Source organism: Diprion similis, chromosome 2 (assembly GCF_021155765.1).
Source record: "Diprion similis isolate iyDipSimi1 chromosome 2, iyDipSimi1.1, whole genome shotgun sequence".
In the NCBI taxonomy this organism is placed as follows: Eukaryota; Metazoa; Arthropoda; class Insecta; order Hymenoptera; family Diprionidae; genus Diprion; species Diprion similis.
The window spans coordinates 21133717-21151152 of NC_060106.1; the positions used below are offsets into that span (position 1 = coordinate 21133717).

General features: G+C 37.2%; 1 protein-coding gene across 1 annotated transcript; it reads left to right on the top strand.

Annotated features, from left to right (window-relative positions):
* Positions 1-1860: 1860 nt before the first annotated feature.
* On the top strand, positions 1861-14220 carry LOC124415906 (tyrosine-protein kinase receptor torso-like). Its single transcript, XM_046896626.1, has 19 exons — positions 1861-1878; positions 2054-2199; positions 7488-7527; positions 8903-9039; positions 9239-9365; positions 9454-9561; positions 9746-9816; positions 9946-10105; positions 10166-10335; positions 10680-10821; positions 10904-11043; positions 11257-11503; positions 11590-11762; positions 11982-12069; positions 12150-12218; positions 12298-12371; positions 12441-12655; positions 12718-12855; positions 13030-14220. The coding sequence occupies exons 2-19, from the start codon at positions 2068-2070 to the stop codon at positions 13274-13276; spliced, it is 2478 nt and encodes an 825-aa protein (XP_046752582.1). The 5' UTR covers positions 1861-1878; positions 2054-2067; the 3' UTR covers positions 13277-14220.
* The last annotated feature ends 3216 nt before the right edge of the window (positions 14221-17436 follow it).

The window sequence follows — 17436 nt, forward strand, 5'->3', positions numbered from 1 at the left end:
CCGCAGCTGTATCCATTATTATTACTATTATTATTATTATTATTATTATTATACCTAGAAGCATTAGTTGAATGAAGCTTTAACCACACTGAAAAGAACACAGAAAATTGAAAATTAAAATTGGGAAAATTGGGATCGATATGTTTTTGAAATCAACACTTCAACAATTGCATAGGTTTTCCTACTTTCTCTTCTTGTTTTGCAAAATGTTTTGTATACATGAACAAATTTTTTATGTAATATAAAGCTTATAACGGTACATCTTCAGTAAAAGCAGTAAAGTGCGAGTCTCGTCTATTCAACGCCATGTTTCTTTTTTCTATCTTCATTCTTTCGTTTTTCTTTTTCTGACCGTCCCTAACAAAGTTATGTCACACATAATCGTCCGTTATATCCTTAGCCTTCATTATTTTTTTATTTTTCTTCTTTTCGTTAATTTTGTCTTTGTTTCTTTTTCCCTGTTTCGTTTCGTCGGTTTTTTTTTTTTTTTGTTTTTTTTTATCACGTTCGTCCCTCTGCTTTTGTTTTTGTTCGCGAAATTTTATCATCGACATCCGCATTCCCCGCCACGATATTATAGCCCCACCGCGAGTAGAAACGATGCGGCCTTGTCTGCTGTGTCTGACATCAGTCGCAATACCATAGAATTAGTTTCTCCGAGACGTTCTTATATGCATGTATATATATATGCTTTAGCTCTATATAATACAAATTAAATCATCGATCAATCTTATACTATAACTATAACGCGAACGAAATTCGCTGCAGCATGCCGTTTATATTTATTCAACGTTTTACATTGTGTTTTCTAAAAATATCTCCAAATCGCATGGAATCCACGTTACCACACCACCTCTGAATTCTCAAAATAAGCAAACAGAAGGTAAGAAAAAATAATATAAACAAAACAAAACTGTTTTTCGCGCGGGGGAAACGCTTTTACCGACAGATAAAAAACAAAACAAAATAGGGTATTTGAATTATATTGCAAGGTTGCGCGCGCGCGATTACAATTCAAATGATTCGAAGATTTAAAATTTTCTCCGCAAGACAATATAACGAGCAAATAGCCCATGTGTGTTAGTTTCCATTCAGAATGAATGAATGACTGACTGACTGACTGACTGACTGACTGACGATACGAACGAGGTTTTATTTTGCGAGAGCGAGATCACGGTTAGACTTCCGATGATACACTGGGAGTGGAGTTAGTGTGCGTCAGAGTGGAATAATGCGACCTAGACGGCGACCTGTTGAAGCGACGCAAATTCCCACTTTCATACGGAATACATTGGCGAGCGAGGAACGGCGTCGAATGCACGGCGGAAAGGGATGCGCAGACGCGCAAAGCCGACTTCCTCCGTTCTTCTAGACCCGCACAAGCGATCCCCGATACGTCTCTTCCACTCAATTTCGTAAGTGTCAACAACGGTTTTGTAGCGACCAGCAACGCTCCTAAACCACGCCGGTGTTCGTGGAGAATAAAACCGCCTAAGCCGATCGCGAGAAGTTGAAGAAACGATATCGCGGGGTTAAAATTTAAACATTAAAATACCGCCTTTTATCCGTTTTAATTTCACTCGCAGTGGTGTATAAATAATAATAATAATAATAATAATAATAATATTAATGATAAATTAGCGGTAAAATTTTTTAATTCAAATTAAATTGTACATTCGATTTTCTTACAGAGTTTACAAATATCGTGTTTACGTTAGATTGTGTCGTACGATTGGAACGCGGGTTATTAGAAGAAGAAAGAAATTGAGTTGGAGGAAAAAGAAAGAAAGAAAGAAAGGAGGGAGAAAATGTAAATAAAACATTGACAACACGGAGTTATATTTGTCTGCTGTAAACTTTCGTTATAAGTATATTAAGGTAAACAATTTATATTATTGGTAAACTTATAAAAATAGTGAAATATATTCGTATGTGGATAAAAGGAAATAATTTTGTGCCGGTAAATTGAATATTTTATTATATTCACGTTACAATATACATATGTATGGTATACGTATATATTACATATAGATCATGCTTGGTGTTTGAACAGTTTGAGGAAAAAAAATGCGGTCGTTAAATTATATCGTACCATTGTTGTTGACGAACCTCGTAACGACGACGCCGTTACGCGCCGAAAGTTTCGAGACGTTCGAGGAGGTCGTCAGGAGGGCGATGTGTGATCTCGACAATTCTGACGTAAGTATGTCACCGTTTGTTTACCCTATCGTCAAACCGAAACCAGCAGCACACGTGGTTGGTTCACTTAGATTGATTAAGAGGAGGAACGACACCTTGTCGATATCGACGACATGTGGAAGAGAGAAAAAGAATGCGCGTGGGTACGCAATGCGAGAATCCGACATGTGCGCGAGAAAATTAAAAGGAAATTCGTCGAGTCGTCGACGGCCAAGAATCGTTGGGCAAAAGCTTTTTCGGAGAAATTTGTTTCTTTCGCGTCGTGATTCTACAAGTGACCAATATCAAAGTTGCTATACCAGTTCCAGTTACCTAACCGAAAATTGGTGAGCAGAATAATCTCGGTCGGTCAAGAGGAAACGAGATATAAGATGTATTATGCCTTGGAACTCGAAAGTTGCGATGCGACTTGAAAAATAACGGAAATGGCTGATAGAGTTTTGACTTGAGAAAAAAAATTCTAGTTGTTATTACTATTTTCGTATATATATATTTTTTTTTTTTCTACCACAAGCGAAAAATATAGTTCTGGGTAGAAAATGAATTTGATAAATTTTTTTTAGATGGAACCAGAATATGTGCGCGATCATTTGAATTCGGTGAACAAATTAATCAATGTTAACGCCTTGTTAAATTTTTTTTTTTTTTTTTGTCTTAATTTAACAAAGTAGATCTCGTATACATTCTAAGAATTAGAATTTACGAGTTACCCTCTACATCGTAATATTCATCCAATACGTATTGCGCAGTAAAGTTGGCGCATTGAATCATCCTCTCCTCCAAACTAGGGGAAGTCGAATTTAAGTTCTACTGTAGACCGAACAAACTTTATAAATCATTTTGCAATAAGCAGAAAATGTTGCATACAATAATCATAGTGAACAGTTAATTGTTCTTCCAATTTTTTTTTTCAATTCCAACAAAATTATTCGAACCCTTAGCTACAAGAAATGAACATTTTTTATACACCAAAAGCGGTATTAATTTTGTTGACACACGGTGCCAATTCAGTCGAATACATATCACGACAAGGAAGGAAAACCATGAAGGTATTCCAAAAACGCTAATCGTATCACTAGCCGATGGCGCGCGTGTGTTTCAATTGAAATAAATATTCGGGTATTGACCCACTAAGGTTATACATACGTAGGTGCATGCATGAGTGCACAGCGATATCACACGTGAACACGTTTTCATTACCTTAGGCGGATTTGCCTATAGCTATTCTACTAAAAGCATGTACCTACAAGCGAGTTTTCAAGCACCTATGGACACGAATTTTATCTATCAATTTAAACTCGAAAATCGCTCACCTCAGAGCGTAAAGTCACACATAAGCTGTATAATAAAGATAAAAACCAAAGTACGGGTTTAATTTTATCGAAAGCAACGGACACAAGTTTTGCAACAAAAAAAAAAAAAATTTCCCCGGTACGTTGAAGCAGATTTTACTAACTTCAGAACTGATCGCTGCTATCTTTTGAACATATTATGTTTATTGAAATTGAAATAGAAGCAAAAAAAAAAAAAAAAAATTACCATAAATTTTGTGCACTTTTTCGGAGTAAAAACCGAGCCATTCCATCAGGAGTAAGATTTTACCCGAGAAAATTTCGAGAATGTTTTAATTTTTTAAATACTTTTTCCACATTTCCATCGTCGAAAGTAAGAATCGCTCGGTTTTTACTGCATAAAATTTAGAGGGTTTTCTTGTTTTTTATTACACAATTAATTTTTCTCACTCACACGACATTCGTGTTCGACCATTCGAAGTGGTATAAGTGTAAATAGCATCATCTCATGAGTAAATAGTATCTTATGTACCAAGGGCGGAAAGTGGCTCATTTTTGCCAGTGCTTGAAATTCGCAGTACGTATCGCGAGGAGGAAAGGAGAATGCAAACATACAAGGGCAAAAATAGGAGGGGTTAAAAACAACCCCTCGCCCTTGGTACACACCATATTTTTTGTCACACGTGTATAGACTTAGCGTTGTTTTCTTTCCAAAAGTCCGGGATCAAGTCAAATTGATAAATAAATTGAATTATGTATGTAATCAAGAAATTAGTACAATATATATCTACATTTAGATTCATTCAAATAGTATACTATCAATTAGTATAAAAGTTACTTTTTCGCCCGCTGTTTTTTGATTTTTTTTTACTTTCGTCCCGGATGTTGTATAGAGAAAAAAAAAAAAAAAAAAAAACTCGAAAATCGTGCATGTGTTAGAAAAATAATTTTTCACATTTCTGAGTCTGGAAAATACAGCATTATACTACACATAACGTCAATGGAACAAGGTATATAAAGGACAGGAAGAGGTCATTCGCAAAGCGGCCGTTTATAGTTGTATCGTGGCGTTTTATCTATGGGTAAAATTATACGACATTATACGTATATACGAAGGCGCAGCGAGAAAACCTTGGGGGCATATTTTTCACTGCAGATAAAAAAATATCTCGTTGATGGAAGATGAAGAAGAGTAGGAAAAAAAAACGTAGATTTTTACTCCCTTCTGTACGATTCTTCATATTTTCAATTCACTTTTTAAGGAGGGACTAATTTTTATTGACTTTCGCTCCGGACATTCTTTAAAATTCTCATATTTATATCATATTGAAATTGGTAACGTTTCCGTAACGATTCATGCTGAGGATAAAACCGTTATTTCACGATTTTGAAATTGTCTGTGAAATTCAGTAAACTGTAATAAATCAAAACTCACAAAAATTTTGAAATCTTAGTTACTTCAAAATCATTGTAAAATTAAGAAAACAGTGATCTTTTCCTCAGTACAACATATCTTCTTATTCGAGAAAGAGAGAGAGAGAAAGAGAGAGTTAAGATAAAGCTCGACCATAAAACAGAAGTCGAAAAGACATTGGTTCACTAACCCTTTAGCCTGGTCTCCACTGCTAGTTGTTTCATTCTTTTTTCGTATACTTTTTTCCTTTTATCCTTGCTTCGTTTTACGACATATTTACAAGCAAACACCGTGGCCACAAAAAAAAGTCTAGACCCGCTTCCGGTGTGTCACAAGCGCAATATGGAGGGTTCTTCGAAAAACTATGGAGCATTCCGCGAGTTATCGATCAAGATCGAGGATCAAAATTTTAGATTTGCTCCAGAATTATTAAAAAAAAAAGTATTGATCAAAAAATAGATCGAAATTTTTTTTTTCCCTACTAGCCCATATTTAAGATTTGCTATTAATTCTGAAGCACCGATTTCTAAAATTTGACAAAAATACGTGAAATTTTATTCAAAATGTAAGAAAATTTCTGATCCCTTGTCGAAGGTAGAGTTTTAATCATAGTAAAATGGGTTATTTTAAAAAAATGGTGAATGTAAGAAAAAAATAATAAAAAGCAAGTATATATGTATATATATATATATATATATATATACACACAGGTATCTACTCGACGTATATACATATGTATTATACATAATCGTACGTAAATACGTCTTGTATCAAAATGGGGTATACATGCATGAGGTTAGCTCTGAACTGCGTCAAGTTAAAAATAGACATACGTATGATTGAATAGTGCGAGCGGATACAAATGTGTTAGAAGGAAGGCAAAAGAGAGAGAAAGAGAAAGAGAGAAGAAGAAGGAGAAGAAGAAGAGGTGAAAAAAAAGTAAAGGATGAAAAAAAAGATACCATTGAACGAAAAAAAAATACATACACACACGCACACACACACACAGACACGGAACGGATACTCTTTTTATACGGATAAAGAAAAAAATCACTTTATAGCCGGTATCTATCGCGCATATCGATTCGGATCAACCGGATGAATACACTTGAATTCATATAAGACCGAGGTAAAAGAGGGAAACCGCAATGACGATTTCGAGACTCTATACTAATACAAATAATTTAATTGATTCAAGTCAATGTGCTCAAGGTTGTAATCATTTTATTAATAATGTAAATTTATCATTTCAAAGAAAGACATAAGAAGAAAAAAAGCTAATCATTTATATCGTAGTTCACCTTCTGTACACACAATACGGATTTCATATGCATATAATTATTTATATCTACACTTACGTACGACATGTAATTCAAAATGAAAAACAAAAAACCGATATTAGGTACACACTGCATACCTAATACAGGTGTTGTGTCTACTCTACACGCGGGTGAAACATGCCGGTTTACAATGAATACCTGTATTTGTATAATGTATATATATATATATATATATATATCAACCATATCTGTAAGGCAATTGAAATTCAACGAATAACCAAATCGAATAAACAACGTATAGGAATTTATTATGTTCGCATAATCTATACATATGTGTGTGTGTGTATACCTATACGTGTAAATAAAATGTATACATATAGATATATACATGCATTTGTGATAAATTTGCGTATCGTCAACGATTATTTGCTACTTTCAAAACGATGATATATCCTCGTTTGAAATATTGTCTAAACCGAAATAGTTCGTATAAAATTTGGATAAAACGAGCGATTCTTATGTACTTGTTATACTTTGGCATGTTATTTACATGCGAAATGAGAAATCAGAAGTGACTTATCCGCGGCGATCTATCGATCGAAAAATACACGCGCGATATTTCAGTGAGATTGATGCAGGTTGGTGGTTAACGCTCAAGTACAGATTGTGTTCGCTATTTTTATACTTGATACTCTGGTTATAATACGATATCGACCGTGTCATAAATGATTGTTAAAAAATTTTGGGACAGCAATCACTTGATCGAAATAATTATCGATATTATCAATCGACAAATTGATCGTCAGCTCGTCATAATTTGGTAGTTATTCATAAACAGGTAAAAATTAATTCGTCTATTTGTAAGAGAGGAAAAAAGAAGAATATCCGGCTTCCCCAAAAATGATAAGAAAACAATTTCAACAATTATTTTTTTTTTTTTTTTTTTTGTTTTTGAAAAGTTTCAATAATACACGAGTATTTTTCTGGTAATAGAATATAATCAAACTCCGACGACCAAATTGACGGAATGATTAATCGCAATTCAAGTGCGAGTCACGTTCGTAAACCGTGAAGGAATTAATCCACGTGCTATGCAGAACAGGTACATCAAAACGCGGGATAATCGACTTACGCCGATCGGAATCAAACGACTTGCCGATTCACCGGCACGTCCCTGATTATTATTCATTTAAGAATAATAAAACAAAGTGAAAGAAAGAAAAAAAAACAACACAACTAATATCAAACAATATTGCGGCAGAAAAAATTTTATTCATCAAATATTGTACGATTATTTTTCAGGAGGCGAAAAACTGCGATGAGACGAGAAGAGAGATAAATTGTGAGTTGTTGGTATAAAATTTTACTATAATTATATATAATTATTTTTATATAAATATAATTAACGACGTACTACAACAGTAATACAAGATAAACTATATAATTTATTATAATAACTGTGGTACGGTGTACGTAATTCAAGGCGTCATTATACGCCAGCTTTTTGCGAATTTTAGCCCAGCTTTCAACTATACACGGTGAAAATAAAACAGCAGATCTTACTTAAAACTGTAGAAAAAAAGGGGCGCGTCAGGTTTTTTTGTAATCTCATCGATGAGAACCACTGCGTGAGGACTGAAATCTGCAACACTTATAGTAAAAGAACGTGTAGTTGAAGTAGGTATTTTTTTTTTACGAAAAACCCTGAAATGTCCCTTTTTTCCAACCTGGTTTGAGTAAAATCAAAAATGCTATTTTTCTTCTCTCCTTATAGTATTTCAGCTTTAAAATACTGATAGCTACTCTGCACCTATTTTGGGATCGGTTTGGCAGATATACGTGTACGTGACAAGCTGACAAATGTCTTACATTTTGCGAAACCTTGCGTCGCGTGTATTATACAGACCTATGTATGTATGTATGTATGTATGTAAGCAACGATCAACGTGTTACATTATACATACCTGTACGTACCTATATATACATGTATAATATCATGTGTGATACGCGCGTGTCCTCGAATCGAAGGTTTTTGCTTTTTTAAACAACAAAGTTGGCACTACCGATTCACATATGCATTGTGGTGTGAGTCTACATGGTGTGCCTAGGAGTGCAGCTTTTTTCTCCAAAAAGTTTGTTACCCACGCTGGACTGGACTTAAGTAAGACGTGTACCAACTGCGCCAAAATACCCTAGATCGGTTGCCTAGTGATTAATTGCCGTCACGTTGAATCTGCGTGGGGAAAAAATGAGCGGGACTTTAGATAACTCACACCACAAGTATACACGGTGGCATTACCGAGCAGGGATGCGTTCGTCAGAAAAATAATTCCCTAACAATATAGGGATTTCTTTAAACCGTTGGTACACATCTCACTTAAAGGCTTTAACCTCGAAGAAAGGGGCGTATCGTAGGAATCTAGTCACACCACGATATGCATTGTCAGATTAATATGATACAACACGATAGTGTTTCAGATCTATAATATCGATCAATTGTACACACCTGTCGAAGGCATATAATGATGCACTATACATACCTATTCATACAAGTATAGCTAAATGGAATCGAATTTCGGATCTTGTTATCATATTTTACTGCAAACTATTCGTAGCATGGTGATGAAAAGAAATATCGAAAATTCCCCGACGTGAATCGAAACCTTGACTTTACTCTTACTAATTACCTCCTAACGATAACCGAAATGTTTTTTCAGATCTCAACGTGACTGCAGACGCGAATGTAACGTTCGTTTGTCGGGACACAAAGTTCATTAGGATGGTTCATAATCCGGGAACTTTCGTCATTGAACGTCGTAGTGCGAAGAATGCAAGTTGGACGAAACCGATTATCGTGAGTATTGCGTAAATCGAATTCTCATCGGCAGTATGATTGGAATACTTGTAATTATTCGGTAATACTTTGGAAGAAGAATAAATGCATGTGAGAAATATTCATGGTCTACTGTTGTATGGTAAAAAAAAATATGAACAGCGACGTAAAATCGTTCCAATCAATGAAAAAATCGGTTCTAAGATACTTTTGTTTAAAGAGCAACGAGACGACGGCGAATATACACGAATTGCGATCGGGGTCAAACTATTGGTTTCGTTTACACCGAATATCGGCGAACGGAGTTTCCATGGCAGAAAACACAGAATCGATCAGTACGATGAGCGGTGCGTAAATTTATATAATCAAGCCGAAAATTGCTTGGTTTTTAATAATTGTTTGAAATCAATCCACGAGACGTTTTTTGCCTTACAGACACTGCTCTGCCACAACAGGTGACCAATATTACATACGGAAAACCGGAAATTGATCCTAAAAATCCGTTCCTACTGCAATCGGAAATAAGTTTCATACCGGCCAAAGGTGAGACAACGTAATAAATATGTTAATAAACAAATGACACTCAAAAATCGCGGTATATACATACAATTCATTGAGATTTGTCGACAATTCCTTTTCTTTTATTGTATTTTGTTTTTTCTCTTTCCCCGAAAATAATTTACGAATCATTTTTTTTTTCAACAATTGCTGCCGCTTTTTATTCCAGATCGCAGCTGCTATTACGACATTGCACTTTTGCTACCATCGAACAACAATCAGTTCAGAAGTTTTGAGGAAGTAAGTGCCGGCTAATACCACGCTTACTTGGCAAAAAGTAAAAATGTGTATAATATAAGAGTCACGTTTATTAAAACTAGAAATATTTGCCTAACGATAGATATTATAAGTGTATAATTCTTATTGCAGCCGACTGATTACAAGGTGACTTTCGGAAAGTTGGAATTTTCAAAAACGTATACAATCCACATCACGGCATCGACCAATAGAAAGATGTCAAGCCCTCCAGCCACAACCACTCTCAAAACCCCTACGTGCCTTAAATTTCACAAAAACTTGACCATATGCGGTGAGTATTTGAAAATTAATCATCAAAGTCTGCATATAACTATGTATCGGCTTGTTTCAGCGCCAGATATTGTGGAGGGTTTGAACGCAACGGCAATCCACAAGTACAGAAACATTTACGACGTGAAGGTGACTTGGCAGAAGCCTGAATTAATTCCGGACTATTACATGGTCCACTTGAATCCAATTACTTCCAATTACTCAGGACCAATTAATCGCAACGCTTCCGGTGTAAGTTGGCAAAATTTTCTTTCCCTCATTTTCAGATTCATCATAATGTGTGTCAAAATATCTCCACACACATGGTGCAAAAATTATTTTCAATTCTGCACTACTCAAGTCGCACAATTTTAAGAAGCGATTCGATATCTTCTGCTTGATATCGAATGTTAGGAACAGACAGGAAAAACGTTTAAAAATCACAAATAACATCATACCGTAGATTTGTCCACCAGTTTTTTCCTCTTTTCCTAAATTTTTATTTAGACTGTCCGATGATTCACCCTGAATTAGGTACCTTGAAGGTTTGAGAATGGACAGTTATTCTTTGAACCCTCACCCACTTTATTTTACAGACGGCTACCGAAGTAGTCTTTTCGGACGTTCCAATATCGGACATATACCACGTTATGATAAGAGCCGTTTCTAAGCGTGGTCAAGGCGAGAGCCTCCAGGACCATTTTTTTGTTCAGCAAATACTCCCGGACAAGCCTGAAGGTATATTTGTGAAATTCTTCGTGTGACTTCTACTCTTGAACGTAATCTCTTCTTATCCTTCTTTCTTTTTTTTCTTCTTAAGAACCGTCAGTTATATCGAACGTAAGCGCTGTCATTGTGACGTTATTGGCAAGTGCCGTTTTAGTTATGGGATCCGGGATATACGCTTACCACAGGCACGCGAAACGGAAGCGAAATCGAGAGAGGTCCAAATATTTTAAGGTGAGAGATTTCTAGCACGTTGATTAAATAACTCTATAAAAGTAATTATACTATTCAGCAAATATACAGATAAATTTTTTTTCAATCTGTTTCGATAAAAATTCATCACGGGTAATCGAATTCGACGATTTTTCTCCCTTGTATTACACATTAAAGAAATATATATAGACGATCCAACAATTTTAACATACCGATTTCAAATTACGGGTAAAGAAAATTCAAGATCTCGATCACAAGGACACGGACCTAGACACGATCAAGGGCGTCGATGACGGGGATCCTCATCCAACCGGCGTCGGTTTCAAGAGCTTATTGGCACCGGCTGACGAGTACGAGATAAATCCTGACCGTTTAGAGATCAAGATAGTCCTCGGGAGCGGTGCTTTTGGTGTCGTGAGGCTTGGAAGCCTGCGCGATGACAGAGGCCAGACGACTCCTGTGGCGATAAAAATGTTGCGAGGTGCGATGAGCGACGAAACGACGTATATCTACAACACGACGTCGGTTCAGTAACGCATTATTTTCTTTACAACCATATCTTTACAGACCATCCGAGCGAAGAGGATCGGCGGTGTTTCGAGCTTGAAATAAAAATCATGAAATCTGCCGGACAACATCGGAACATCGTTTCTCTCCTTGGATGCTGCACGATCGGTCAGCGGCCTCTTCTCGTTGTTGAGTATTGCTCCAGGGGTGATTTACAGTCCTTTTTACGCGCGGTGAGTGAACAACGAATCGATCATAAGTTATACAAATAACTATATGTAAGTCAATTAATTATTATCAAGACACAGAGGGAAATTGAATGAGCGTGTTGGGTGTGAAAAAAAAACTACAACAAACAATTCGAAGGATCGATTAGAACGATTTTTCTATATTTGAATATGAAATTTCGAACGATAAATCTGGTGAAAATTAACTTAATATTGTCAATGCAGATAATCCAAAAGGCCACGACTTCGGCGAAGGAAACAAAAAATGGTACAAAGGCAGAGAAGAACACCGATGAAGTGATATTTAAATTTCGTGAGTTGAGATTGGTATGATTTTGAAACACTCTGATAAGACTAGCTAAATTTCTTCTTCCATTCTGGTTTCATTGAAAGCAAACTACACCGAAGACGACGTTCACAAATCGAGCTTCGTCGTGAATCGTGGATACGCGGTTGACCAGGGTCAGTAATAAACAGTGATTAATTCCGAACTGACGGTTACTCTTCAACTATTATTATCCATACATTTTCCCGCTAACAGACGTTCTTCGCGACCCTGACATGGTGACGGTGACAGACCTGCTGAACTTCGGCCGGCAGATAGCGACGGGAATGGTAAAAAACAGCGCCCTCGGCCCAAACGTTGACAAACATTCATCTCACGCTTTCTCAACAATTTTCCAGGAGTTCCTATCATCGAACAGAGTGGTTCACAGAGACCTGGCAGCCCGAAACGTCCTCGTATGCGACGACAAGACCGTCAAGATATCGGACTTCGGACTGAGCCGAGACATCTATCAGGAGAACATTTACAAGAAACAGGGAAACGGACGACTTCCGGTTAAGTGGATGGCCATCGAGGCGCTCACTCACCAGGTCTACAGCACCCACAGTGACGTGTAAGCTATGCAACACCGCAACCCGCAATATAATTCATGACTAAAATTCTGTTTCGGTTCAGATGGTCCTTCGGAATTCTCCTGTGGGAAATAGTGACTCTGGGCTGCAGTCCGTATCCGGAAATACCGACGAACAAGGTACTGACCAAATTACGAACTGGGTACAGGATGGAACGACCGGCCAACTGCAGTGTTGCTCTGTGAGTCGGTCACGTTATTTATTAACGAGGGTTAAGATATGGTTGGAACTGTACTCTAAACTCACTTGAGAGGCTGGCGTTAAACCGCGAATCGAAGCTTTGCCGTATTCATCTTCCAGTGTGCATGAGTTAGGAGATAAAAGATACTAATCGTTGTCCTGATCGACGATACAGGTACAACGTGATGCTGTCCTGCTGGCAAACGAAGCCCAAAGATCGACCGACCTTCGAAGCCCTGCGACAAGAGCTGGACAAATTGCTCTGCGTAGCTGCGGAAAACGAGTACCTTGATCTGAACGATATATCGAAAGGGACGCCGCCTGAAGAGAAAATATTGAAAACCTCGAATTCGCGTTCCACTCATTTTGATCAGCAAAGGAGATACGCCAACGAGCTTGAGCCGAAAATCGTTAAAGAATGAACCTCTGCTGCGGCCAACTCGAGAACGAGAAATTAGCTCAAGGCTGGGACCGATACTCTTGAACCGATGGAGGTTCGGGCGAAGATAGTAATTAGAGCGTGGACACTCTGTAAGCTATGACGAAACGACGCGGTCCATATAAGCGATAGTGAAATTTACGCTAGAGGCAAACTTCTCGACCCGTCAAATTTATACATCGAAGAATTCTCTCGCACGTTGCAGGGTTCTCAGAGAGTCGGTAAGAATTGTGAATGCGATTGACCCGCCGCGATTTCGGTATCTTTGAAACTGATTTTTGTCAAGCCACGTGATACTGTCGGTGTCAGATACTTTGTCAGCTTCTGAGAATACGCGATAAATAGACAGTGTATTTAGATTTTGTACGGTTTTCAATACTGCCTTGATACGATTTTTATTGAATTATTTTTTTAATTCTACTTTACTGACTTTCAAATAGTATGACGAAGCTTGCATAACGTTAGCACAGAAACAAATAGTACAAATTCATGTAGTACAGTTTAAGTTCGTTTTGACTTCTGATAGATCGTAAAATTGAACCGAGGAGCATCCAGGTGACATGGCGAATAGCGCGGTTTTCATTTGTTCGATTTTGAGATCATGTGAAATTCCAAAAATGATGTCTACTGTTGTGTGTGTAATAATTTTACTGAAAAATTTCTCTTTTCGTCGTTCGCACCTCTGGCTCCGGTTGAAATTCATCTTGAATTCGAAAAATTAAAAATTTTCCATCTCACAAATCAGATTTATATGATTGCTTAAGCGTGCGGAAAGCAGGATTTTATGCATAACAATTTGCACATAAACACAGATGAAAAGTAGAGAGAAGTGAACCAAGCGACTTTAACTTGATTTCATACAAAATTGCATGTGAATTGCTGACAATGGTTACAGTGCTCCTGGATTATTTTAAAAATGCTCGTAAAAATACCATGCACAGATAGTATTATAAGAACGTGTTGTATCCTGAGAGGGTAAATGACTTATTACTCGCAAAGCGAACGCTTGCGCATGTGACAAAACGAAAAATGAAACTTTTTCTTCGTACGTTGCTTATTCAATTAGTACCACTGAAATAAATCCCATTTAAGCCCCTGTAGGATGGCAACTTTATTACTTCTGTGCATATCTAGTTGCATAGTTTCATCGGCGGTATTCCACCCGCAAATCTTCTCAGTAATCAGAAGCATCTCATCGCCCCGATCTTACTCTGTATCACCACGACGTTTACTTGGCGCAAAATCACTCAACACACAAAATCTTGGTGGAAATACGGAGATTTTTTCAATGAAGAAACACGCCGGCGATGAAACAGTATTTTCCGTAAGAGGCTCTGTATCGCGGTCGGTAATGGATGAAATTGCTATGCCGCTGGGCCAAATCCTACCATAAATTGACGAAAGAAAGCTGGTAAGGCTGGCAGTCTTTATTTATCCTCCTATATGTCAACGATCTGCGATTATTAGATGGTAAATCACATTTGGAATAAACAATGCCGTCATCATTTTAGAGATACTTATGTTCATTCTAGTTTTCATGGCCGACTACTGACGTCATGGCTGCCGACACCTGAGTCTTTAGTGACCGACGACTGGAAAATCAACATATTTTTTTCAAACTATTATAATTACATTATGCTGGACGTAATTATCAAGTATAGTGTTTGAATCCGAAAGGATATTTCCTCATCTTCCGATTGATCATGGTTTCAATTCATTTTTCATGGTTATACGTTAGTGAATTGTAACTTAACGACCAATGTACAGAAAAGTGGCCAACAACCGGCGCATCTACACTAAGTATGTCATTCTCTTTCTATGTGTTTTACGAGCGAGATTGCCGGTTTTTCACACTTAGTTCGGAATAGCTGGTGGTTAAGGACAATCCGAAATAACCGGTTCTTCCAGCGAAACCCGAGATTACCAGCTTTTCTACACGGTCATCGAAAATCAACCATTTGCTACGAATCTCAACAGGTCGAGAGTTGTGATTCACTTATGATTACGTAGCTCGTTGGTTATCTACTGCGGTACAGCAACACCATTGTCGCATACTTGGAAAAAGTAATGAAATCTAAGAAAAAACATCTGCAATGTAAACAAATCCGTCAAATTATCAAAACCACGTCGCAATAAAAATAAAAGAACAGCTTAGGCCTTCATTGCCAGACTCTGTCATGAAATCAGGGAGAAACTCCAAGTCCTACGATCTCTCAGCAAGTGGGTGTACCTCGTAAAGTCAGACTTGGACTGTTCTGTGTAGTGCCACGACGTCGAAACATCATTCCAAAAGCTACGTACTTGGCGTGGAGTATATTCGATTCGTAATTTTTATTGCATACTTGTTCGTGTTCATGCTGATTAGCATACTTGCTGAGTCAGTATGGAGTAATCTATACTTGAATTACACTATGACATGGAATTTCCATACCTCATAAATTTAGTCACTGTTACGATTTATGATACTCGTATGTAAAAGTTACAAAGCAGAAAAAAAACAAAACACGTTTACAACAGAACGAATCCAAACCAGTCTGAATAAACCCGGATTTGTATCAAACTTACTATCATTTTAGAGGAATTCATGAATTAGTTCGATTCGACAAGTATCGATGCTGGTTTCGATCTTTGCTGCGAAAATGAGTGGCTCGAGCAATAGTTCCTATCCGCATTTGTTTACGCTCCTCTGGGCCACTTGGTCTCGGTGCTCGCCACAGTCCGAGGTCCGGGAAAACAAGTGGAAAGCTCAAATCTCTATAGAAACATAAATAACGATGTAGTCCGGGAACCGGGTATGGAAAAGGGCCGTTTTAACGACATCGCGTCAGAATGATTATGATCGACGGATTAGTGTAGGACTTATGTCCTTGATGAAGGCCGGATACTTTCCAACACTAGATTTTGGGCGGCTTTTTTTTGATAGCGTCGAAACCATTGATCCGAGAAAAAAAAGTCAAGTGACTATTTGTAGATATTAGAAAGACGAACAAATTGGCGTATTGCAAATTAAAATCGGTTAATTAGTTCGCCCGCAAAAAATTAAAAACCAGCTAAAATAGCCGTTTCTATCATAACCCATTATTAATTCAAAAATGCGTGTACAGTCTTTAAAATCTCAGAATATATGCCCCTCGGTACACTAAACAAGTGTACGAAATCGGAGAACCTCCACTTCCCACATTAGTAAATACGATAAATAATTGTGGAAAACAAATTCCGCTGATTCGTTGTCGAAAAAAGATTATTTTCCCGGACTAATTCGAGTTTCCAATGGAACATCTTTACCTCTTGAATAACGTGTTTTGCTCAAAAATCAATATTCGTCGCCAATAATAATGATCACGGTAACGATTATTATCATAAATTCCCTTTCTGCATTTCGTTAGTTTCCCCAACCTTGTCTCAAAAACCGAGAGCTACAGCGACGCTGCTGGAGTAAGTTGAGTAGCGTATTTCAAGAAGGAAATAATTCGCTGAATTGCCACATCAATAAGATTGTAAATTAAATACAATTCACCTAATTTAATGAAAATTAACTGAATTATTATAAATTAACCTGAATGATAAGATTTTACTGGGAAATAAGTTAATTATGGAAAATGTAGTCGAATTGATTTGAATTAGTTTGGATTCTTGCCAGAACTATTTCTTTGTGGTAAAAAGAAAAAAATTAATGAAAATCAAAAAATCAAGTTGAAATAATAGGAAATACAAAAGAATGAATTGAAATTTTTTGAAGCTTACTCACTTAAATTAGTACCCAGGCTGAAAATTCTTGTTGGCCAGTGTTGCAATTCCTTCTTATTCCTGTAATAATCCCTGCTTCGTTTCATAATGTCTTTCGAGGTGGTGTATGCGAATTAAATCGCTAAAACTCTCCGATCAACGCCCAACTACGAAGCAGCGCTTTCGTTTTTCGAAGGTATGAGAACTGACAAGGCGATTGACAGTAGCGTGTCTGCAAAAGCGTCTGGATTTTTGCGACATCTTGAGGGATTCGATTTTGTCTTCTTATTGAGCTGAACTATCGTGTGGTTCGATTTAGGTGTGAATGAATTTCATCATAAAGTAACTTTAGTGATCAAATGTCTTCAGGATTCAAGAATTTCGGGTTTCGAAATCGTGTGGGAAACGGCTATCGTT